Source organism: Lathamus discolor, chromosome 6 (genome assembly GCF_037157495.1).
Source record: "Lathamus discolor isolate bLatDis1 chromosome 6, bLatDis1.hap1, whole genome shotgun sequence".
NCBI classification, from domain to species: Eukaryota; Metazoa; Chordata; class Aves; order Psittaciformes; family Psittacidae; genus Lathamus; species Lathamus discolor.
In genome coordinates this window covers 91,476,606-91,501,008 of record NC_088889.1, presented here as the reverse complement: position 1 = coordinate 91,501,008, position 24,403 = coordinate 91,476,606, and the positions used below count along the sequence as shown (strand labels likewise).

The 24,403-nt window shown below is 54.1% G+C and overlaps 1 protein-coding gene across 2 annotated transcripts in view; it reads right to left on the bottom strand.

Annotated features, from left to right (window-relative positions):
* PRKCB (protein kinase C beta) overlaps positions 1–23,852 on the bottom strand; it is a 105,219-nt gene extending 81,367 nt beyond the window's left edge. Inside the window, exons 1-2 of one of the 2 annotated variants that reach the window (XM_065684927.1) lie at positions 23,483–23,852; positions 23,321–23,352 (exon numbers count right to left, since the gene is read on the bottom strand). In XM_065684927.1, the coding sequence (XP_065540999.1) occupies positions 23,321–23,352; positions 23,483–23,652 (202 nt within the window). In that variant the 5' untranslated portion in view covers positions 23,653–23,852. The remainder of the gene's footprint in view (positions 1–23,320; positions 23,353–23,482) is intronic. The other variant, XM_065684926.1, reaches the window with a different exon arrangement.
* Between the last annotated feature and the right edge of the window lie 551 nt (positions 23,853–24,403).

The following is a 24,403-nucleotide window of genomic DNA, read 5'->3' as shown; positions in this document are numbered from 1 at the left end:
GTGCTGCTCCGAGCCCTGCCAGTTCTGGGAATGACCCACTCCACGCCACGCACCCCAGCACCCAGAGAGGATGCTGCAAGGGATGCCAGATACAGGACCCCCTCATCCCAGACTTCTGGTTCTTCACTTTGGATCTCCAAGCTGTAACCAGCCTCTCCAGAGCATTACCAGAGCATCCCCTCTCAAAGCATTACCAGAGCATGGCACAAGTGCACACCTCTCCCAGCTCTGTTTTCCTAGCCCTCCCTTTGACATGGGAGCCTTGAAACAAAGGGAACCCCAGGCTCATCCCGCTTTCCTCCTTCATCTCCTGCCTGCTCCCATCCCCAAGCACTGGGCAAGCCTGTCAAACGTACAGGAGACCCCCGAGACCCCCAGTGCAGCTCTTCAAGCTAGAACAAATACAGTCCCTCTGTGAAACAATGCAAACACACAGGCTGCTCACCCTGGGATTGATGGAGACGGGAGCTACACGAGCAGCAGGTTCAGCCCAGGACACAAACCCATTTGCCTGCCACCCCCAGGAAAGCACTTCTCTGCCCTTCAGATTCCAGGAACATCAAACACACACCCACAAAAAGGTGTTTTCCCAAAAAATTCATCTGGTTTACACCCTGCCAGCATCCTAATTCACTGGAAATGTGCTTCCCAAACAGAGCACATTCATACAGCTGAATCTCTCTCTGTACTGCCTGTTCTCCTGCCTTACATCATCCTTGCTCCTTTAGCAGCTCCAGGACCTTCCTCCCTTCTATCACCACTGGGGCACTGCTGCTCGGCCGTGGCCCAACATGACACTTGCCTGCCTGTGTCAGCTCTATTCCAACTTCGGAGCCATTAATCACAGTTACATTATAATTCTGTTTCATTACGATGTTATGTGGATGGCAAAGGCTGAACCCAGCATATTCACATTGCTAATGGAATTAATCCCTCACCTCCTGCAGCCCCGAGCACCCGGGCAAGTGGGACCCTTGTGCTCCTCTTGTGCAAGCATCAGCTCATTCCAGGCTTCCAACTTCAGCCTGCAGACAGGTCCCCCCATGCAAGTGTCCTCATGGCCATGTTCACAGGAAGACACTGGCGAGCTGCCCAGCACCTATCTAACAGCCCTCCAACCCTGCAGTAAACAGGCTTTAGAGAGCTACAGGCTTACACAGCCAGCCAGAAGCATCCAGAAGTGAAAAGGAAACTGCTAAAAGCACGCTTTGATGCTGTTCAAGCTTCTTTTCCCCAAGGTTAGAGCCTGGTGAAGCACAGCAGGACTCGGGGCAGGGCTTGGACTGAGGTTCCAACACACACGTGGGATTTTCACCGCCACCACTGATGGCGGTTTAGAAAGCAAGAGGGTAAGTGAGCCCCCAGGAGCATTGACAGAGCCTCTTGGCACTGAAGGCTGATTTCTTTTACAGTGTTGTTCTACTAAAGTTGTAGTGTCGCCCATGTGTGCCAAGCTCAAGAAGAGTAAGTGGGCTGATGTAACCAGGGAACGGCTCCTTTGAAGATGCTTCCTCCCATAAGACTACAGGAAACCTGGAGAGGGGCTTTGGCCAAGGGCCTGTAGGGACAGGCCAAGGGGAATGGCTTGAACCTGCCCGAGGGGAGACTGAGCTGAGCTCTTAGGCAGAAGCTCTTCCCTGTGAGGGTGCTGAGGCGCTGGCACAGGGTGCCCAGAGAAGCTGTGGCTGCCCCATCCCTGGCAGTGCTCAAGGCCAGGTTGGACACAGGGGCTTGGAGCAAGCTGCTCCAGTGGAAGGGGTCCCTGCCCGTGGCAGGGGTTGGAGCTGGAGGAGCTTTAAGGTCCCTTCCAACACAAACCAGGCTGGGGTTCTATGATTTAGCCCACATTAAACCCCATTACTCCCTGAGCAACCTCCTGAGGCCCCTCTAGCAAGACAGGAACATTCTGGGCAATCCTTGTTCAAACCCCCAAACGTTACAAACCAGCTCGAGTTCAGCTCATCGCCTCCATCCTGCAAATTACAGGCTTGTGAAGGCCTCCCCTCCCGTACCTGCCTCCAGCACCTTACAAAGACATCCCCACCTCTCACTGCATTAAAGAAAAAATACCCCAGCTATCAATAGATGCAATATTAGAAGCCAAAATACCCTCTATGGCAACCTGAAAGGTCTTAATTATCCAGGCAGGTGGCAGAGTGAGCAGCCCCGGGGCACACGGAGCTGCTGAACTTTGCTTTTGATAGTGGGTATTGAGGAACAGACAAAAACAGTCTCATTGAACCCCCTGGGAGCTGAGGCAGCTCTTTCATTAGCCAGAGACGTTGTTGAAGTCCCCGCACAACCTGAGAGACCATTGTATTCACAACTCAAATTCCATCCCAGTGTCTTAACTAGGAGGGAGCAGAGAGGAAAGGAATTGAATCAGGTTTCCAACCCGTTCCCGTAGCAACGGCAGCAGAACCCCAGTTTGCCGCATGCAGATTCCTGCTCCGGATGGAACAAACCTCCCCATGGAGCAGCCCGGGATGGGCGCGAGCATTTCCCTTGGGAATTATCAACTCCCCAGTGCATTCCTGAGCAGCCCCATGAGATAGGGCTTGAGGGTGCTGAGGCGCTGGCACAGGGTGCCCAGAGAAGCTGTGGCTGCCCCATCCCTGGCAGTGCTCAAGGCCAGGTTGGACACAGGGGCTTAGAGCAAGCTGCTCCAGTGGAAGGGGTCCCTGCCTGGGGCTGGATGAGCTTTAAGGTCCCTTCAACCCAAACCAGGCTGGGATCCTATGATAAAGATCAGAAAAAACCAATCTTAATCTTCAACAGGATCAGCCTGAAAGCAACTTTCGAGTCAAACTTGTGAGGTGACTCTCAGTGAGAAAAAAGCTCCTTAATCCAAAAGTCATCACGAGAATGAAACACAACCCTTGAGTCTCACCACTCCTCTTTAGAGATTCATTTTTCAACCAGCTCTACACTGACAGTGACCCAACGTCATCGCACAGCGATGCTGAGAACAACAACAAATATGCTCCAAATGCACTCTTTCAAAGCCTGACACGCAGACAAGTGATTCTGGCTCATTTCTGTCTCAGCCATGCGGAGCAGACCTGGTAGAACCACCGAGAAGCTTCTAACAGAGTTAAGACTGAAGAGCTTGGCTGTCCCCATACAAGAGCCGAGCACTATGTGTTTACAGCAGCATCCATATGGCACAGGGGAGTTATGTGCATCAGAAGCCAGGCTGCTGTACGTGCAACGAGGGCACGAGCTTGCCATGCATTCAGCTCACACTTCTCAAATGTGGTCACAGGAGTTCCACCCCCACAACAGCAACAGAGCAAGAACTGCACCAGCACCGCACTGGGCCTTGGGCACACCAAAGTGAGCGATGTGAAACCATCCATCACACTAGAGCTGCCAGCATAGGAAGCACCAAGCATTGCCAACAAGCTGATGTCCAAGGACTCAGTAATTTTCCTTCCTGCAGCACCCCTGTTCCTTGCAAATGCTTTCCATGCAATCATGGACAGAGCTCACTGAAGATTCACATTTGGTGCCACAAAGGTTTGGGCACGTTTGGTTGAGAAGAGGCAGGAGCACAGCCGTGCAAAGGCACCATGAAGGCACCACCTCACCATCCACCTTCAGCTGCCAAAGAAACCTTCGCTTTGGGGATCCACTTTAGCAGCTTCAGGACTCCAGGTTCACACAAAAGCAAGTGCCAGTGAGCCCATGGGGCTGGACAGGAAAGATGCAGTGGATGGTAAGAGCTACAGGCAGGGCAGCAGATGTTGAAAGGACTGACCCAGCTCCTGCATGCAACAGCATCACATTCATACCGGATAGAGGCATTCCGTCTGCAACAGGCCTTGTGCACAGCAAGAGATGTGCCCACCCGTGGAAAGCCCTCACCCCATCTCACCCATCCCTGGGACCTGAAGCCTCAGCACCAGCTGAATCCCTGGGTTTGCCCCTGCCACACGGCTTCACTGCAGGGCAGCCCTGAACCATCACTGCACTGAAACCCAGGCTTCCATCTCCAAGCCCGACCTCAGGACTGCAGCACAAGAGGCTTTCTGCAACCACAGCCCATGCAGAGCAAGGCAGCTCTTCCTGCACACCCCGACACCTTCAACCAGAGAACCTCCTGCGAATCCCATTGCCAGTTTCTAGCAGCAAGTCCGGAACAGGGATTTCTTTAAGCAAAAATAAACGACTGAAGAGCCAGCAGCAGTCAAAGCTGCCGCCTTCATGGGGGCTGCAGCAGAAACTTCCCCTCAGGGCAGCGTTTTGACCTCCCTTGCCTAAGAAGGGCTCACCACAAACCAGTGCTGCTCAGCTGACATGAGGCTCTAGACGTGAGCTGCTCTCACCCAGCATGGGCAGTTACCTTGTCCTCAGCACTCCAAACTTCGGCTGCTACATCAGCTTTTCACTTGGGAGCAGAGACAAACCCAGCTCAGCCTCCCACATGGGTGATCCCATGTGAGGACCCAGTCCTGCTCCTACACCATCCCACTACCCATCAGCTTCAATGGGAACAGCCCCAAGCACTTCTCACCCCCGCTCAGGAGGCTTCACTCCAGCCCTTGCATCCTCCACCTTATCAAGAGGCAGATGGACCATTCTCACGTCAAAGGAAAGACAGACCAAGTCAAAACAGAGGAGATGCCTTTCAAATTGACCGACTGCGGGGAGGGTGCTGGTGCTGCTGACAGAACCAGGCAGCGTCCCCAGGGACACCGCTCAAGACAGCTTTTTGCCTGAGTACAGAAGTGGGAGAGCAATTAGGAAGAACAGCAATGAGCTTCTCCCCCCTTCAGCCTTCCCACTCATGAACACCTTCCACCGTGCCGCAGTGCCAGGGAATGGCTCCCGCCTCACTGGGGCCCCCAGCACCTCCACACCAACCCCAGCGTGGGGGACTTGCCCCTTTGAGCATCACAAGAGGTGACAGTCAAAGCCATAATGAGGTTGTAGAGGGGCTGGGGATGGAGCTGCTGCCTGGTCTCACCACTGGGCAGAGATGGGCTGTTGGAAAGCCAGGGCTGCCACAGAACAACGGCAGCACAGGGGACACCAGCAAAGCAGCATTCCAGCCCTGGCTGCAAGCTGGGCTCAGTACTGCACTCAGCATCTTGGTTTTGAGCTGAGCAAGCAGAGAGGGAAGAGGAAAGGCTGTGGAGCGACACAAGGAGATGGCAGGAGAGCCGGGATGAGGAAGGCGGTGAGCTCCTGTAGGCTGCTGCCAGGGTGCCAGCCATCGCTGGGCCTGTACAGGGACTTCCATCTTGCCTTACAAGCCCTGACCCACTCACAGGAAGCTTTATCGCAACAGGATAAGTCTAATTTGGCCCCAATGCCCCAGTTCAGAGAGCAAAGGAGGTGAACGCCATGGTACTGATGGGGAGTACCGAGAAAAGCAGTGCTCTGGCACAGGAGGAAGAGGATGGGCAATTCAGAGCCAAAAGCTACATGTGGCAGCAAGGACATGCTGAGCACAGCACAGAAGTCCCCTGCAAGGGGAAGTATCCTGACTGCTGCCCAGGGGAACAACTGGGGGCTTCGAACCTCAGTCAGTCACCGAAGGGTGAGCATATTCCGGCCACTTCCCTTTGCTGCAGGACTTCCAGGAGCAAGCCCAGCTGGACCCGGGATGTCCAGGCTTCACCGTGCCCAGGCTCTGCCGGCAGCAAAGCAAGACAAGCTCAAGCTGCTTAGCGAGAGCCTCCAGCTCCACAAATAGCTTTGGGGAAGCGATACTCGAGCTGATGCTCCAGGGCACACACGGGGACTTCTCGAGGCACAGCACCCGGTGCTGCTGCAGCTTCCTGCTCTCCCACGGGCACCAGGACCTGCCCCAGCCTGCGCGCTGCCATCTTCCCTCGGTTTCATTTCTGCTCCTGTGCCTTGGTATGCAGTCATGTGTTGAAGTTATCGGAGAGCTGGAAGTGAGTCAGCGCAGTCAACGACAGCCTAAGAATGGAACTAATTAAAACTATTCACTCAAGCCAGCATGTTCCAACGTACTCAAGACCCTAAACAAAGCCAGTTGCATCAGTGGGATGCAGCGCGCAACCCCGGTACGTTGGCTCCCACCTTCTGCAGCAGATTGCACAAAGAACAAGTCACATTCCAACGCAGAAGTCAGGGCTTTGCTACCAGGGACCACATTCCCCAAGGGAGACGAGTTCTCAGAGAGCTTTACTCCAGCCTCAGAGGCTGCAGAAGTCGTGTTTCAGTTGAGGGAACACCTGAAGCCATCACCAACCCACCGAGGGGTAGAAGGCAAAGAGCAGTGTTCGTACGAGACCGAACAAATTGATGACATGGATGCAGCAGTCAAGCCAGCGGCAGAAATGAACCGACTCATCTTCAGTCCGTGCAGGATGAACCGGGAGGAGCACGTCAGCCAAAGACCTTGCTACCCTCAATATATTTATCCTTCCCTCCTCTTTTTAAGGGGTGGGAGTGAAGTTTGCTGACCAAGACTGACAGACCCTGAGGTGATGCAGATGAAACAGGGATCTGATCCCACAGTGCTTCCCAGGTCCAAAAGCCATGCCTTAAGCCAGATCTGCTGTGACTGGGAAGGACCTAAATGCTCCATTGTCACCAAAGGGCACTGCTGGTGTTATGGAAATGCTATGCAAACGGATGCTGGGACATCCATTTGCAGAGATACCCACAGGGACAGGTCTGCAAAACTGGGAGGAGAAAAGCGTGTTGTTGTAAGCACTCGTGGGCATCCCACGCGCAGAGCAGTGAGGAACAGGGCTGCCTTGGTTTTCATCCCCCATAGACACAAACCAGGGTGAACATCGAGAGACGAGTGGAAAAGGCACCTTCCATACACACGTCAACATCCACATAGGCTGCCCCGCCAGTCAGTGCCTCCTTATACATCAACACCACCCATTACAGAGCACAGGAGCAAGGCAGATCAAAAGCATTTTAATCACCAGCTTCCAGGAATAAAGAGCATTTAGTTACAGACCCTCTCTGCTGCAGAGAGCGCTTCCTTTACACAATTGAGATGGAGTATGAGAGCATGAAACCGAATCCAGCAAGTGCAGAGATGCAGCGGGTGAGGAGGGCAGCAGAGCCTGCAGCAGCATCAGCCACATCAGAGAGTGATGCCATTGAACCCATCCAGGCACACACCACAGTGGGGCAACAGACTTGATTTACGAGACCCCTGTAGCCTTTATTTAGCATTAAAATACAGAGATGCTGAGCACTTTACCACACTACTCATCTTCCTTCCAACCAAGATAAAACATAAAGATCCAAGACCCCGTCATGGATCATTTAATAAAACACATGTATGCGATAAGACTTGGCTTATGCTAACAAACTTTGACAGAACATAACTAACCATCCAGCTAGGAGCCGCAAGAATAACATCAATTAAATGGCACTTCTAAAAATAGACTACCTGACCTGCTACCACTTGTGACTATCAATCCAGCTTTCCCTGCAGAGAAGCTGCTGAAGTTGAGTCAAACCTCAAAATACTGCCTCAAAATAGTTGTTCTCGCATGTGAAGTGGTGCTGTGTCTGTAAGCGATCCACCCCTTCCTCCATTTAGATTGCTCAGAGACCTTCGCAGAAGGATAAATCACTACGTGTCAAGGCAGAAGCAGAGAGAGACAGATATTGAAGGCAGCAGCAACAAAAGCGGTTGCAAAAACTGGGGCGAGATGCACACGCCTCTGGAGAAGTCAATGGGGAAGGAGCAGGCAGCGCTTGGACATCAGCGCACGCTGCCTGGGGAGCTCGAGCTGCCCTGTAGGAGGTTTAAGAAATAAGGCATTTGAAGCCTTTGAATCACAGTTATCCTGAGCTGTTGTCCAGGCAAACTAGACCAGGAACATCCCAGTTCAGCAGAGATGCCTTTAACAGCTCCTCCACTGCTACTCCAGCACTCCCAAACCTGAAAGCTCTCCCAGATCCTGCTCTTTAACCTTTCAGCTTGGTTTCCATCCATCTGACAGCAAGAAAAAGCCATTCACACGAAGTTCCTCTATGGTTTCCGTGTTACTTCAGCATAGCCCCGCTTACGAAACCTGCACCAAGGAGCTCTATGATATGCTCCAGGATAGGACCTATGCTCCAGGATAGGACCAACGCCACCAAAAGCATCCTGCCGGGATTTGCCACCTCCTGCCCAGGTCACCAGCAGCTGGCAGGGACCAGGGGTGGCAGTTCCAAAGGGCAGGCAGCATTATGGCAGGCGTGGGAGCCAGAGGCTTCATAGGAGACACGCAGCATCCTGCACTGCTCCCCAGCTCTTCCACACGAGACAGGGTAATTATCACATCCTTTCTTCCCCCTCCAACAACAGCTATAAGGCTGTGTCGGGATGTCTCCTGACAGCACAGCTGAGCTCAGACATCACGGGAACAGCATCACAGTGCACAGCACCCGGCATCAGACAAGGAGCCCCAGTCTGGCCACACAGACACCAGAGCTTCCAGCCAAGCTTCACAATACAAACACATGGCTATTAGCTAAGCAGACTCTACCATGGGATCCAGCCATCCTTGCAGAGCATCACCCACCACAGGCTGCACCCGGAGCTCATCCCCTCCAACATCTGCTTCCATCCACCGTGCTGAGAGGGCTAGAAGCTGCACACCCCAAACATTTAGAGCTCCAATAACAAAGGAAAAGTGGTTTTGCTTTTCAGGACATCACAAACCACCACTTCTCTCAGCTCTTTCAGCCTGGGTTTGTTGTTCTTCCTAGGCACAAGCAGCACCAGAGCTCCCCGCCAGCTCCCGCTCCCACCGATGCGATCAGCGATGCTGAGCCACAAGCCTTCCCAATTAGGCTGCTCATTTCACTATAATGGCTTGGCAGTCCCCATACAGCAGGGCCTGGGCAGCAAATAAAACCTGAACAGGACAAGACCTGAATGTGCAATAACCCGATCAAAGGGGAACAGCTGCCCTGACAGGCAGCCACCTCCAGAAGGCCACTGCAGAGCAATTCGGAGGCCAATTGTCTCCGCAGCGGTGGAAAGATGAGATACGAGTTCTTTATTAGCCATCCATCAGCCCTCGCTCATTAGACAAGCACATCAAACCCAATAGCCAATAAAGAGGACTTCAAATGCAAGCAGCAGGGTTCATTTACAGACCCCTCTGTTACGAAAGGACCCAGCAGCATCTGCCCCAGCACACGCTCCTGAGTGCTTCCACGTTCCAGGGTCACGAATCTGCCCCAGAAATGTTATGAACAGAAGTGTTAAAAGAAACTGCTTGACTCCAGCTCTCTTGGAAGCTCAGGTTTGGCCTTGTAATAAATGGACAAGTACTAACAGCTCCTCAAAACAGCAGATCGTGGTCCTGAGAGAGACCATCTCAAAGCACATACCCTGTGTGGCTAAGATGCAGATACACACACCTGCAGCTTGCCTAGAGCCCACCAGCACTTGTTTGCTAACTGTCATTCCTAAAGCCATAAGCTTTAGCTCCCTATACAAGTCAGCAGTGAGCTGACAGCTATTATTTTAGGAGTCCATATGGACCCATCACAGCATCTTGCAGCTCTAATTCAGGGCACAGGTGGACATGGGGCGGATGGCTCTGCTGAACAGAGGAGCTGTGGGAGCTCAGACCCTGCTCACCCAAAAATACATTCAAGGAATGAGTGTCTTTAGAGAGGGGGGGAAATACCCTTCCCCTTGTGCATCGCTCACCGTGATGTTGAGAAGGGATCCTGCTCCAAAGACAGCAACAGCCACCAGGCAGCCAAACACCCCTGGGGAGGCTGAGAAGCTCCTGTCAGCAGCACTGTCAAACCCCAGAGACATCTGAGAGCAGCCCCTTGCCCTGCTTCCACAGCACTGAGCAGTGTGTGATGCAAACTGGTCCCACTGCAATGCCGTGGGGCTCCTGCTTCACCCACACCAGTCAGCACGTCCCTATGCTCCCCAGGGACACCAGCCTCCATCTCCCTGCCCCAGCGCTGCTTCCCACACTAACCAGCCGCAGGCAGCACCACCCAGCTGAGCCCACTGCAATGGTTCAAACTGACAGGGGGGGTTTAGATTAGACATCAGGACTAAGCTCTTCCCTGTGAGGGTGCTGAGGCGCTGGCACAGGGTGCCCAGAGAAGCTGTGGCTGCCCCATCCCTGGCAGTGCTCAAGGCCAGGTTGGACACAGGGGCTTGGAGCAAGCTGCTCCAGTGGAAGGGGTCCCTGCCCGTGGCAGGGGTTGGAGCTGGAGGGGCTTCAAGGTCCCTTCCAACCCCAGCTGTGCAGGGGAGAGGATGGCAGCAGAGCCTGGCAGCCCCTTTGCTTCCCCATTCGGAAGTGACCAGAGCAGCCACGTTATTTCGAACCCACTGCTTATTCACATGAATTTCCTCTTGCTTTTTACAGAAGTGTTCTTGTTTCACTCTGACACGGTGGAAGGAAAATGACAGCCAAGCAGGCAGCGATAAGGAAGGAACTCGCAGCTGAGCTGCAGGGTCTGTAGCACCCAGACACTGAGGAATGAAATCAAGTCCCTGTGCCCCATAGTCAGGCAAGTCTCCTATGCTGCCAGAGCACCAGGGCTGAGCGGACACAGGCTTCAGGAAAGGCTTACTGCCTTCAGAGCCCCACACATGGGAAGAGGTCTGAGAAAGGGCAGGATGATGAAAATCACCAAGTTGTTTCCATGTGGAGAATGATGGAGCACCCCATCACCTGAAGGGGCGATAAATGGAGCCTATAGAATCCTAGCTGATACTGCAGGGGTGAGGACCAGCTCCTCTGCCTCTTCCAGGGCCAGAGCTGGAAGCCATCAAACACTAGTGACAGTGGGGGCAAAAGCACACAAGACGGTGGTAGCTGAGGTTGTGGGAGAGCAGGGGCCACCCCTGCAGCCAGTCATGGCATCACCAGCACTAAAGCACGGTGTCAATCTCAGTTTGGTGGCCCTAGAGCGGAGCATCCCAAAGGCAATCTGCAGGTAACCGCTGGATGCGGTATTCCTTTACAAGAAGCACAGCCTTATAATTTCTGCAATTAGAAAGGGAGTTTTTCTACCCTGATCTAAAATAGAAGTTTTTGTCACAAATTACCAGCTTTCACTCCCCTCATACCTGAGCTTAAACTGAAACCAAAATGGAAATTTACAGGAGAATGAGAAAGTGAGTCAGTCTGCCCTTCCGACAGCCGTTTATTTTCCTCCTCATGGACTCACTCAATAGTAACATCAGAGAAATGAAGTTTCTTCCAAATTTCCAAAGCCCAGAACAGGGCAGGTGGCTTGGGAAGGGAGCTTCACTGTGCCATGGACCATTGCAGTGCTGGGATTAGCTGCTTGGCTTCCCTCCCCATCCAGTGCTACGATCCCATCTTTTCCTACCCACACAAGCAAGCAGCTCTTGTACCAACTTGCGAAACTGGCTAAAGCCAACCTAACAAGCCTCTTGCCCCATCACCTGCTCTTTGGCCAACCTGTAGCCAGGTGAAGGCAGAAGGAGCTTTGATTCCTGAAGCATGGCACACGGAGGCCAAACCCATTGGAGATTCCTAACTTCTCTTTGGGAAAGGAACAGGAACCACTTGGAACAAAGCCCGAGACCAAACAAAACCAACCCTCCAGAAAGATCCATGCAGAGAAGCCTCTCGAGCAAGCTCAGAGGGAAAAGCAGCCCCAGGTACCCCCTAGCCCAGCTGAGCAGGGGCCCTGGGGACAGCCCCTTGAGCAGCACAACAGCAGAGACGGGTGGTCCTGCCCCAGGTAAAGCCCTGGTGACACTGCCTTCAAACACCCAGCCTATGCACGGCCACCCACCACCAACCGCAGCCACGGGGTAACGCAGATGCAGAGCCTGGAGCAACAGCCAGCCCAAGGTTAAGAGCTCTGCTCTTTTTGCAGTGACAACGCTCAGCACCGCCGTGTGCAAGCACAACACGGGCAGGAGCCAGGAAAAGTTTCCAGGATGCATTTCAAAGCACCCGATTTTGAGCAGAGCCGAGATTCAGAAAGCACGCTGCAGAGCTCCTACCCCAGTACACGTCCCCCGAGGATTCGGGTCAACAGAGGCGCTGCTGTTCGAGGAGAAATCCTTTCAGGTATATAATAGGGGAGAATCTAATTCTGCTCCAAGGCTGCGGGAAGCAAGCCATTTGTCAGGCAGGGTTTGATGGCATTGCCCGTCCACAACCCAGACAAGTGCTCGCTTCCCTCACAGCAGAGCGAGAGCAGCAAACAAAGGAATCCAAACTCCAAACCTCCTGGCACCGAGACAGATATTCACAGATTCCGAGAAGGAAGAAATTCCAACTGGAGTTTGAAGCTATTTTAGAAACATTCTCTGCCAGGGTTTCGTGCTCAGCCAAAATGCAAATCCCCACCATGGCTTCCCAAGCAAATGAGCTAGTGGTGCTTTTTTCCAGTCCAGCAGCATCTTGCTCTGAGATCTAAGAGCAGCCCTACTGAGCAGCAGCTAATTAAAGCCCTTCCTCCTGCCAAAACCCCAGACTCGGTCTCTCAATGACCCAGCAAGTGAGACTTTTCCCCCCTGCACAAGCCCTGGGAGACTCCAGGTCAGAAGCTCTGCCCTTGTCATGTACCACGCAGCTGCTCATGTGCCATGCTCTACCCACCCGTGGTACCCAGCGTGCGGGTAGCATGGAGTGATGGCAGGTTGGATGGGGCTTGGAGCAACCTGGTCCAATGGAAAGTGTCCCTGCCCACAGCAGGGGGCTGGAACTGGATCAGCTTTAAGGTCCGTTCCAATCAGGCTTCTGGGACAGCCATGTGCCATCCTCTGCAGAGGATGACTCGCAGGGCAAGGTATCAGACCAAGCTGTAGATAGGGATGTCCAAAGCAGGGAGAAACCCCAGAAGCAAACTCTTGGCATCAGCTCCTCAAGGTCACTTTGTCTTACCCAGAAGAAGAACTCGCTGCTGCTACAGACCTACAAGCCTCATTTCCAGAGGACTCTGGCCCTGAGGCACCACTTCATCAAAGACAAACGAGTAAGACAAATTTGGAACTTAATGGACTGCGCTCCTCGAGACGGTCCTTAGACACTTGATGTGAATTAGTTCAGTCTCACAGCTATGCCGGGGGCAGCCAGCAGCAATCTCCTGCAGCAGAGATGTCCTGCTCAGCCCCTTGCTCCCTCCCCTTGCACGCGAGGATGTGGCAGCTCCATCATCCTCAGAAACTCTCTCCATGGAAGTGCACTTTGCTCAGATCAGATCCCCCAAAAGGACAGTTATTCCATCAGACTCCTCAGAAACCAAGTCAGAGATGTGGATAACCCCTCCTATAAAGGTTGCTTTCCCAAAGCAACCTAAAGTTTCCCCAAAGCACATCAAGGCTGAAGCAGCCTGTAACAAAGCTCATCTCCATCAGGACAACACAGCAAAGGCTGCTCCACAGCAAAAGCAATGTCAAGCTCTGGGGAGTCTATAAATAACCATTTTGGAGGAATGTTTCAAGCTGTGCACAAAGCCTTCCATCAGCTTGGGAAAGGTGACAATGCCTTGGCTTACCCTGAGCCACAGCAGCTGAAAGCAGTGAGCACCACAGAGACCACACTGGCACAGCCTTGTGCTGCGTGGTGAGGAAGGTGCATCCATCCCAGTGAGCAGGACACAGGCTGCACTGGTTTTATCACTTAGACAATCCTCCTCTAGGTTAATGGCAAGTTATGGAGTGTTTCCAAGTGTTTTTTCCTAAGCCAAGCTAAAGTTGAAGCGGTGTAATGAATGCAAAGGAAGGAAAAAAACCTAAAAACAAATTACTCAGCCTCTTGGGTAGGCACAATATTAAGCACCAATGACAAGCACCATCATTTTGCTTACAAGGCAAGTGTTAACGGTCCCTGCCAAGTGAAACACCGAGGTAATGATCTCTGAATCAGCCTCTCTCCAAAGCATGGCATTGATAAAGGCACCAGATCTGGAGATGGTAAATAATGACTTTGCACTGCGTCAGGAGCTAATCCACTCAGTGATGCAAATTAAAGTCGTGGGCCACTTCCCCCTCACTCCAGCTTCTGACTGATGTTATAAAACAATCTCCGTACTGGCTCCTGACTCCAGAGCGATGTCACCCAGCAAAGTTGGGTGAAGCCATTCAGGAGAGCCAAGGCAACTTCCCCTCCTCTTCACAACCTTCTTCATTCTTCTCCTATAATTGGGAATCATGAAAACACATCTGTTCATGTGCTAAGAGCGTCAACTTACTGAATACACTTGCTGCTCAGGCCATCAGAATAAAGATATTTAACTGTTCTCTCCAAAGGTGAAGCTATGACTGTTGCATTATTTCACATGGCAACAGAAGACGGGGAGGAATCTACCAGCACAAGCACCAGCATCACAGCATGAGGAAGAGGAGGAGTGGCTGAAGGCTGGGATTCAGGCAGCAGAATCTTTTTTAGCTTCCCTGCTGCTGACTAAATATCAGATGTAGGAAGACCAGAGCGGAACTACAGGAAACTGAAGCTTTTAAATGTGATCCCCAACTGAGAGCAGAGGCAGAGCCCCCCTTGAGCAGCCAGTTATTGCCATTGCTCTCCCTCCGCATCCACCGGGGCTGCCTGCACCAGCATCCCCATGCCCTGCTCGAGCCCAGCAGCTCCAGGGACCTCCCTGCAGTACCATTCATTACCCCCTACTACCCCGACCACCCCTCAGAAACGTTCACCTGCTTCCCTTCTGCTTGGAGATAAGGTTCTCTTGCTCAGGTTGCTCTGAGCACTGAGCACTCCCACCCGAGGAGGAAGAACACAGATGTCACCGGATGCAAAAGAGCCAGTTTAAGGGGAGCTGCACCATAGCAAGCCCGGTAACTTGCACACACTGGAGCCTGTTAACGCTGGCTCTTCTGGCAGGCACTGCCTGGCCAGCGAGGATTAGCAGCGAGCCTGTCCTGCTCGTTGTATTTAAACAAGATGTATAAATCTGGCACTAAAGCAAGACCAAATATGGAAGCAAAACGTTTGACCCAACCAGATCTAACTCAAATGCATTACAGGTATCCTGCAATCAATGCACATCAGCCGGGGCAGGGAGACTCATGCTCCTGTGCTCCACAAGTCAAATTAGCATGAGGCTGATGAGGTTAAGGGTGCTCACCCCAAACTCTCACTGATTCAAGCACCATGCTGGGAACTCGCTTGGGTCGGGTTGGTTTTTCACATGCTGGGAAGAGCAGGACGGCTACAAACGGCAGAGGAATCAGCCCAAATCCCTCAGAACCAACAGCTTGAGCAGAGCTGGGGTTATGCCCCAGGTCAACCATGAGCCACAAGGCCTTGGGCAGCCAAGACACGTGGTTCCTGACTGCAGACACCATCCCACCAGCCTGCGAGCACCCTGTGTGCTGACACATGCCAGCAATGCCCTGTGCAGGCAACTGGGGCGTTTAGATCTTCATCTAGACAGCGTTTATCAGCACCTAACAGCAGAGTGATGCTTGTCACCACTCAGGTCTGCCTGGCCTTGGACGGCTTCCAGATGGAGATGCTTTATAAACAAGAAGAGAAAGCGGCTTCAAGTCACCTCTTTGCAGGAAGATGACGACGAGTCCCACTCCAGCCTGCAATGAGCATTGGAGCAGCGACACAATTACAGGGAACCAAAGCCACTGATGTGCTGCAGACCAGCCCCTGGCCACGGCTGCAGCAGATGCCGAGATGAACAACCACGGCAGCGCGCAGCTCCATCTGCACAGCGATGCTGCAGCAGCAGAGCTGGCACCTTCACAACGTGCCTTTCCTGCTATAGGGAGCCAGGATCCTTCTACAGGGAATCAGGATCAGCCGCCAGGATCAAAGGTGGGGGCTGGCACACTGCATCAAGTGGGACCCTGTAAGCACTCCTCATGCTTCCTCCCTATCAATGAACAGTTAAACAATCCTGAACAGGGGAAAAAAGGGCTGCTGCCTGCAAGTTATTACTGTAATTACACAGAATTCAGGTGGCCTGCTCCTAAAGAGAACATTTAATTTATTTCACTTTTCCAATGGGGGCCGGTCTAACAGGACAGATAAATCCCTCGCAGCCGGTATTAAGGTAATCGGAACAGAACAGCGGTGCTGCCCCAAGGCAGCCGTGCACCATGGACATCCCCTCTTCTCAAGGCACAGCCCACATCAACCGCCGCAGCACATGGGGGCATGCACCCACCCCAGCACCCCAGTTCCTGGGATGGGAGGGGTTTGCTCACCCCCCTTGTCCCCACCAGCTACAAACCCACGGAAGCATCTCTCACGGGGTAGAAGCTGTTGTAGGAGGCAACGGCTTCCAACCACCTCCCCATGCACGGCTCTGGGGCCGACCAGGACTGAACACGTGGCTGCAGCTCCACGTGGAGCCGCAGGAATCCTCCTCATCCCAGGAACATGAGCCAAGCGCTCGGCTGCTTCTGCCCTTGCGCAGCATCGGGTGCAGCATTCCCCAGGAAGAACGCTGCTTCCCGGGAAGCGTTACAGCCGGCACCGCTGCTTCTGGGAATTGGACTGCTCGAGATGAGGTGCTTGGCTGCTACCGAGCTCCACTCAAGCGCAGCTTTCTTCCCGTCACCCATCCCTCCTGGGGCTTCTGTGGAAAACCAGACTCCTCGGTGAGGGCTGCTCCAGGCAGGACAGGGCCAGCCAGGGTCAAGTCTCCTGGTGACTTAGCCAGGGATAGCCCCATGCACTGGGGCTAACATTAGCCCCAACGGGAGCGAAAGCTCTGAAGAGGCTTTCACCTCCATCCACTGGCTCACTGTCTGGAGCACTACAGCATTTACCGCACCCATTTTACACCTCTGCAGCACTATCACCTCTCTGCCTTGAGGGACTCCTGGCCAATGATAACCAACAACAGGTTTGGCTTGGGGCGGGAAGCAGAAGCCCACAGACATCCTTTCCCAAGGGAACATGAAACCCAAGGGACAGCCCTTGTTTCTACTGCATTGGGAATCCCAGCCTGGTTTGGGCTGAAAGGGACCTTAAACGTTATCCAGTTCCAACCCCTGCCACGGGCAGGGACACCTTCCACTAGAGCAGGGTGCTCCAAGACCCATCCAACCTGGCCTTGAGCACTGCCAGGGATGGGGCAGGGTCCAGGCACCCTACATCCCATGTCTCTGCTTGGGTATAAGATCCAGCTGCAGCGCCTCCCTCCAGGAAGTCCTTGCAGGGGTCCCACCCCAAGGAGTGCAGTGGCTCCAGTACGAGTTCCTGCTGAAACTCCAGGTACAGGACACCAGCCCTGGGGACGAACAACTCCTTGGCCGTTCCGTTTCCTACGGCATCATTTGGAAAGCCTGGAGGGTCTCTGGAACACTTTGCCCTTTCTCCTCCCGCTTCCCCTCACCCAGATCTCAGAGACAGCACCCCCATCAGGAAAGCACAGGGTGTTTGTGCTGGCGACACACAAGGCAACACCGGAACACGGCAATGGAAACCCAATCTGCATCCAGGATCGTTGCACAAGCACTGCAGCTCCTCCACTTTTGTTTCTATTGCCTTTTCCACAGGGCTTGGTCCCTGCAGCCTGCCTTGGGTTGCTGCCCACAAGACCTGCAGTTACCCCTCTCCTACAGGGAGCCTCTTACTCACCTCCTCTAAATGGCTCTAATTCATGGGCTCTCAGAACAATGATTCATGAAGCCACCGGAGGAATGAACCGCGCAGCCCTGCGGACGCCCTCCACCACTGCCCCGTGCTGGCCTCCACACCAGAGCTTACCCTGGGCAGAAGGGGGCCACGGGCCCTCGGCCAGGCTCTGTGTGCGTCCATGCACAGCTCTAACACGGCACAGCTGGCTCCTGCAGGAAAAACCCACCCAAACATTCCTCTTGGCCAAAATCCCATCCACCCACCACTACAAGCATCCCTTTGTCCTTCGCACACATGTTCCATTCAGACCAGGGGACACGCTTTAACACTCCCCTTCTGACCGCACGCTCTACAGTGATGCGTTCCAAGCAGCTCTGGCCTGAACTAAATGACGGGCACAGCTAGCGGTTGATTTCTTAGTCACTGCGATCATGCAGCTCATCTGCTGATCAATCCGAAGGGGACTGGATGGCATTGACAAGTGTCTCGAGCATTTTTAGACTGTTGTCTTTTCAGATGCAGCCTGCAGAGCGAGGAGCCGTGCTGGGAAGGGGGGCAGAGCCCACCAGAAGGGCTGGTGCAGCTCCTCTAGCTTCGGTTTCTAGATAAAACCCCATCAGTTGACAGAACTCACACTGAGTTTGGAGAGGAGATTCAACCCCACCTCCTGTTCTACATCAGATATCAAACCCTCAAGGTCTTGCTCTGCTTTGCAGCCCCAGCATCTTCTGCTGGCACCGAGACCAGTGAGCATCCACCCACGGTTACTGCTAGTGCAAGATGCCCTGCACACCCTTCCAGGAGCCCGTGTGCCGCAGGGATTTGTAGGATCACATACACGTGAGCCGGCAGACGTACAGAAATGCCTGCACTGTTTGCTGAGATGTATCCTTAGAGACAGCCCAGGCATTAGATTCCCCTGGAAGACTCACTACACAGAGAACAATCACAGCAGAAGCTCTATACTGGGGTGGTTTAAACCCTGCAGTGGAATCACAGCTGAGAGACACCAGTGAGACATGATGCAAACCCTCCTGCCACCCCCAAAGCACCCAAACACCCCAGAGGCAGCCCCGAGACCCTCTGCCCAGCCGGCTGGTGCTGACACTGGTCAGTGACAGATACCCTGGGAAGGAAACAGACCTCCTCATTAGGAAACCCTAACATCATTTCAGGATGACAGCTACCCCAGCAGATAAAGAAAAATCTGCCATGCTCACTGCAAAGGGGGAAGGAAAAGAGAAACCACTTGCACAGAGAACCCTTCTGCACTGTAAGGAGACACTGACGGTGCTCGAGAGACCAAGTGATCCCTGCTGAATGCCACAGGCACCGGCCCAGTGCTGTGAGAACCTTCTGCAGGTCCAGATTTCCTTCCAAACCAGATCCTCTTCCCCATCCGTTCCTCTGAGATGAGCTGCAGGTGTCTGTGCAGGGGAGAGCAGAGTCAAAGAAGCCAGCTCAGGCTTTAAACCAAGTCTTTGAATGAGACCTGAGCCTTCAACCAGAACACAAAGGGGCCACGTCTTCCCATTTCCCCCCAGTCAACTGTATTCACAGCACTGCAAAACCACAGACCAGCTGATGGCTGCAGGGGACCAGGCCCACTTCCCCTTTCCATTCCTACCTGCCCCAATGGAGGGAGATCCAAGCTCCAGCGCCAGGAATTGTATTATCACTGCAAGGAGCAAAAAAAAACCCCACACCCTCCAAAATGATGTTTCCAATTTCTGCAGCATTATATAATTAGCATCGTTTGTGTTGCAAAAGTAATTGCAGTAACATTTTTAATTAGTCTATTTGAACACTAACATTCCTCCAGCGTGCATAATATGTTGACACAAAATTACTGGGTTGGAGGCAACTCTGAAATGATTGGAGTTTGTTTTGCTTTTGTTTCTCACTTGCTTAATACAGTCAATAGAAGCGCACGCTGGATGCCTGCATGAAGCTGATGGTGAGAACCCAAAACCCGCAGCAGCAGGAGCTGCAGCAAAGACCAGAGCTGGGCTGGGTTTCACTTCCGTCTGGAGGGCAGCGAGGAGGTGGGGGAAGGAAGGGTGGGTTTGAAGCAGACAGCAAGAGAAACACTCACTTGGAAGGTAAAGCCTGGGTAACATTCGCCAGTGGCTCGGGTCTGGTACCTAAGGTTGAGTTGTGAGTGCACAAAGCAAAACGAGAGCCCTGGATTTGGGAAGGAGGAGTTGTGTCTGGTAGGAAGTTTGGGAAGAGATTAGCTCTGAAGAGCATCTTGGCTTGCTGAGCCGTAACCAGGGGTAAGAAGCAAACATTTCACCCAGAAAAGTTACTGCAGCCAGTACTACACGATGCTTTTTTTGTTTCCCTTAAGGAATCACATTCTTCTTTCCAAGACCTTTACTTCTTCGCACACGTGAGCGCAGTAACAGATGCTGGTTATTTTCTGCTCCTAAGTGAGAACTGGGCTGCCTGGCTCTTCGCCTTTACATGCACACCTCTTCCTGAGCTCCCAAGGTGGGAGCCCAGCCCAGCCACTGGGATCGTGACTCTGGGTTAAACAAACCCAGCTCTCAGCAAGGTGCCCCCTCACAAAACCTCCATGCACCAGGTACCCTGATCTACAGGGGACCAGGCACTTCCTGAGCAGCAGGAGAAAGATACCCCAAGGATGCCAGGAGGGAACATGAGCAGAGCAGACGGAGAAAGCTGCCAGCTCCCAGAAGCGGCACATTCCGAGAACGAGACCAAGAATTTCCCTCTCGACAGCTTTCAAACCAGCTCCTTCAGCATCCTCAAAGCGCTCGAGTGAGAAGTGAGCGGCGAGCAGCAAAGCCATCGGCTGTAACTTGGCACCCTGCAGTAGCGAGAGGCTGCTGCTGCCTCCCTCCTCACATGGTCCCTGGTAATGGTATCGGACAAAGGGATCTCGAAACCCGGGAAGTGGAGAACGCATACACCCCCTCTCTGTTATTTATGAGTTCACATGAGAGCTCAGGTACCTCCCAGCTACCACAGAGCCAGAAACCTGCTCTGTACCATGGGCTGACACAGCCGGGAAAGATTCCCCCAGGAAGAGCTGGACTTCCAGGCACATCCGTAGCGCTTCACCCTCCCAGCATCCACAATACATCAGTGTTCGTTGCCAGCCTGCAAGAGCCAGCCCTGCTCCTTGGGGCAGAGCTGCTGCTGGCCAGCACAGCTCCGCTTCTGGGCTCTGAAGAGAGATGTTAGCCCAGGAAGTGCTCAGATGCTTAAGAAGGAGATGGTATACAAGGATAAGAAGCGGATTAGCAGGCAATTAAGTGGCATTTGTGGTATCTGTTAGTACTTCAAGCTACAAAGTGTCAGTTTCTGCCAACTTCCTGCCAAAAGTCACAAGTACTGAGCTAATTACCAAACTAATTATTGCAAATGCCCTAGAAAGAAACCAGGGCACAGGTGAAAACCCACTTAGAGCAAGCACAGCAGCAGGAGACAGCCCAGGAACGAGCCAGGAACACGCCTCAGCTGCATTCCCAGCCATCCCTCTGAGGAACAGGAGAAAACAGTTGGGGAAGTTGTTGAATTCAAGCTGCATTCGATAAAGAGCGAGCTCAACGCTGCAGTCAAAGCTGACTGCAAGCCTGGAGGGCTGAAGGGAAAGAGCCCCTAAGGAGAAGCGAGTCCTGAGGGCCGCAGAACCACCGGAGCCTCTCGGGGTAGCTGTGATTCCCAAGCAGATGGCAGGCGGCACCGACTTCTAGCTCGTGCTTGACTTTCCAACCTGGAAGCATTGCACATGGAGCCTTCCACCGAGTGGCACCAGCCCTGCGAGGCTGTCACTAACGAGGATGGCACCCACAGTGACCCTCGCTAACGGGAGTGCTTCCAGCTGGGACCTCAGAGCCTTGCACAAGGGGATGTGCATGAAAATCCGCTTTTGGGGAAGTGCTCAGGGTAAAGCCTGCTCTGCTCTGCACAGCGCAGCCTGCAAAATTTCCCACTGCAGCACAGTAACGGGGCTTTCATGTCTGTAACAGCGGAATAACCTGGAAAGTGGTTTCATAGGGCAGAAAGGTACATTGCAGACACCCTTAGAGGTGTCAACAAGCAATCCTGCAGGCTCTTAAGGCAGAAGGGTAAGCCACAGACCACACACACGGCAATCCCACCGCACTCCTGCAGCCTCACAGGGCTCCAACCCTAAGATGCACACACCAGGACCACGCTGCTCGACATCCACGAGCTGGGGAAAGCTCTCCCCATCTGGAAGCCAACTACTGCGTGTTAGTACCTTGGTGAGCACCATCACAGGTACCATTCGCTGACCTCGCACGAAAGACTGGCTTAATACTGGTTAAAAGCTTTAAAGAATAAGCCCTGAGGCATGTGCGCAATTACAGGTTTGGACAACAGCTCCTAATGGCTGGGAGAGAGACTTGAAAAGGCTCCAGTTACCCGATAATGAATGCTATAGGTAAAACTGAGGGAAGCACTGCGAATGACATAGGAAAACCCTGCCTGCCAGCACACAACGCCACCCCCCCCCCCAGCTTTTCTAGCACGCTTCACATTTGGGGGCATCGTGTTTGCACAAATCCAGGCGGTGTGAGCTGCCTGCACCATGAGGGAAGTCAGACAATCAACGCCTGGGTGAAGCTGGGAAGACCTACAGCAAAAGCTGAGCTGCACAAAACTCCTCCGAGTAGCATGACCGCCCAAGTATGAAACCTCAGGTGCCAGGGGAAGCTGTGACCTTGAGAAACACCACTAGGACACGGTTTAGTCTCCACATCTGCTTTCCTCTGCTTGCCAGCACCAGCCCAGTCTTTTCGGTGGGGGGTTATGAGGCAGCAGGGAGATGCTTTCGGTATTTTAAGGTTATGCTCCTAAGGATGCAGGGCTATTTAGACCGGACAACGCTTACACTGCTTGTAGAAGCATCTGCAGAGATGCTCCCGAGAGCACACAAGACAAAAGTCCTTCTGCCTGCAGGCAGAGGTGCCCCCCAGCCCCACCAGCTTTGGTTCTGCACCACACCATACCCGGGGGAGGGTCTGTTTTCTGCTTCGGATACAGAGGAAAGCTGCCAGGATGAGCTGTTCTTCAGATACCAGAGCTACAGCGCGTTTATTTTCATGCTAAATACCTCCACTCGCGATTCAGCCACCTGCCGAAATAAAACTCAGCCTCGAACACTCCCGAAAGCAGAATTTCACTGCCAGGAGCCGCAGCAGCAGCCAGCGCTGCCTGAATCCCCTGCCCCGACCCTAACCTCACGCAGGTGGGACCCACAGCATCATAACAAGGGCTCATCACCGGCACCTGAGACCTGCAGCTGGGCGAGCCCCGAGCAACCGGGCACAGCCCCGTTAACCCGCCCCGATTCCCCGAGGAGACACCACAACATCCCAGCGCTACCGGAACAAAGAATCCTGGCCGTAGTAACCCAGAATCTACTGCAACACATTCGGTTATAACGCCTATCTTTCCCTTCACCAGCAGCACACCGAAGCCGTTCAAGTCCTGCCGGGGCTGCACAGCCAGGGTCTGGCACTGCCGCTCCTCCGTTAAAACACCCGGGTTTGGGTTAAGTACGTTTAAAAACAATAAACTTCCCTCTGCCTGTTCCGGGGGGACGCAGCTGAAGTCTCGGCCCCTTTTTCCCTGCTGGCGGCACCCAAACGGCTCCAAAGCACCGAGCGCTTGATTGAAAAAATGACGAAGCTGCTTCCCCGGTGCCCGCGGGAGCTGCCCGCCGGCCCCAGCCGCGATGCTCGGACCCACCGGGGGACAGACAGTGCCCCCCCCATTCCCGGCAGCGCAACACTCACCTTGGCACTGGAAGCCCTGCTTGCCGAAGCCCCTGTGGAAAGAGAGGCGGTGTGAGAGCCCGACCGGGAGGCAGCGGCCCTGCCCGGTGCGGGGAGCGGCACAGGGGGGCGAGGGGAAGGGATGCCCGGGGAGGGAGGGGGGGGTCCCGGCGGGGCGCTCACCAGATGAAGTCGGTGCAGTGGCTGCAGAAGGTGGGCTGCTTGAAGAACCGCGCCGTGAACTTGTGGTTCTTCACCTCGTGCACGTTCTTCTGCCGCAGGGCGCCTTTGCGGGCGAACCGCACCGGGCCCTCCTCGCCCTCCGGGCCCGGCGCTGCCGGCGGCTCGGCCATGCTCTGCGAGGGCTGCCGGCCGCCGGCTCCGCTCGGTTCGGTTCGGCTCGGTGCGGGTCTGACCGGCTCGGCTCGGCTCGGCCCGGCCCGGCCCGGCCCGGCCCGGCTCGGTCCGCCCGCTGCAGCTGTGCCCGGGGCTCGGCCGCGCGCACCGTACCTCTATCTGCAGCTGGCGGGAGGCACGGACACACACCCGGCGGCGCCCCGCCCCCTCATTTACATACAGCCTCAGCTCCGCCCATCTCATCTGCATAACAAGCCACGCCCCCTCCCGTCGATGCTTCTCTGTAAGACTAAGCCCTGCCCTCTTATTTGCATGTTAATTTGCATAGCCCGCTCGCGGAGCGCGCAGTGGTCCAGGCCAGCAGAGGCTCCTCCCATCGGCTCAGTTGCGTTCAGCTTCTGCATCCCCGACCCGGGCTGCCCGGTGCCACCGGGGAACCCGGGCAGGGACCGCGGGGTGACCGGCAGCAACACGGGCAGCGGTGCGGGCGGCAGCACTGCCAGAAGCAGCGTGGGCTGCCCTGTGGGCACTGGTGTGGGCTGCGCTGTGGGCAGCAGCACAGGCAGCGGTGCAGGCAGTGGGTAGCGGTCCCAGTGCATGGGCAGCCCTGCTCTCCCCAGGCCAGCCCCACTGCAGGGACATTGTCCTCTCCGATTGCGTTGCTGCCCATGCAGGCAGGGTGAGGAAAAGAGCAGGAGTCCATGGGAGGTGGGTAAGTACTGATAATAGTGGTAATAATGGTAACAA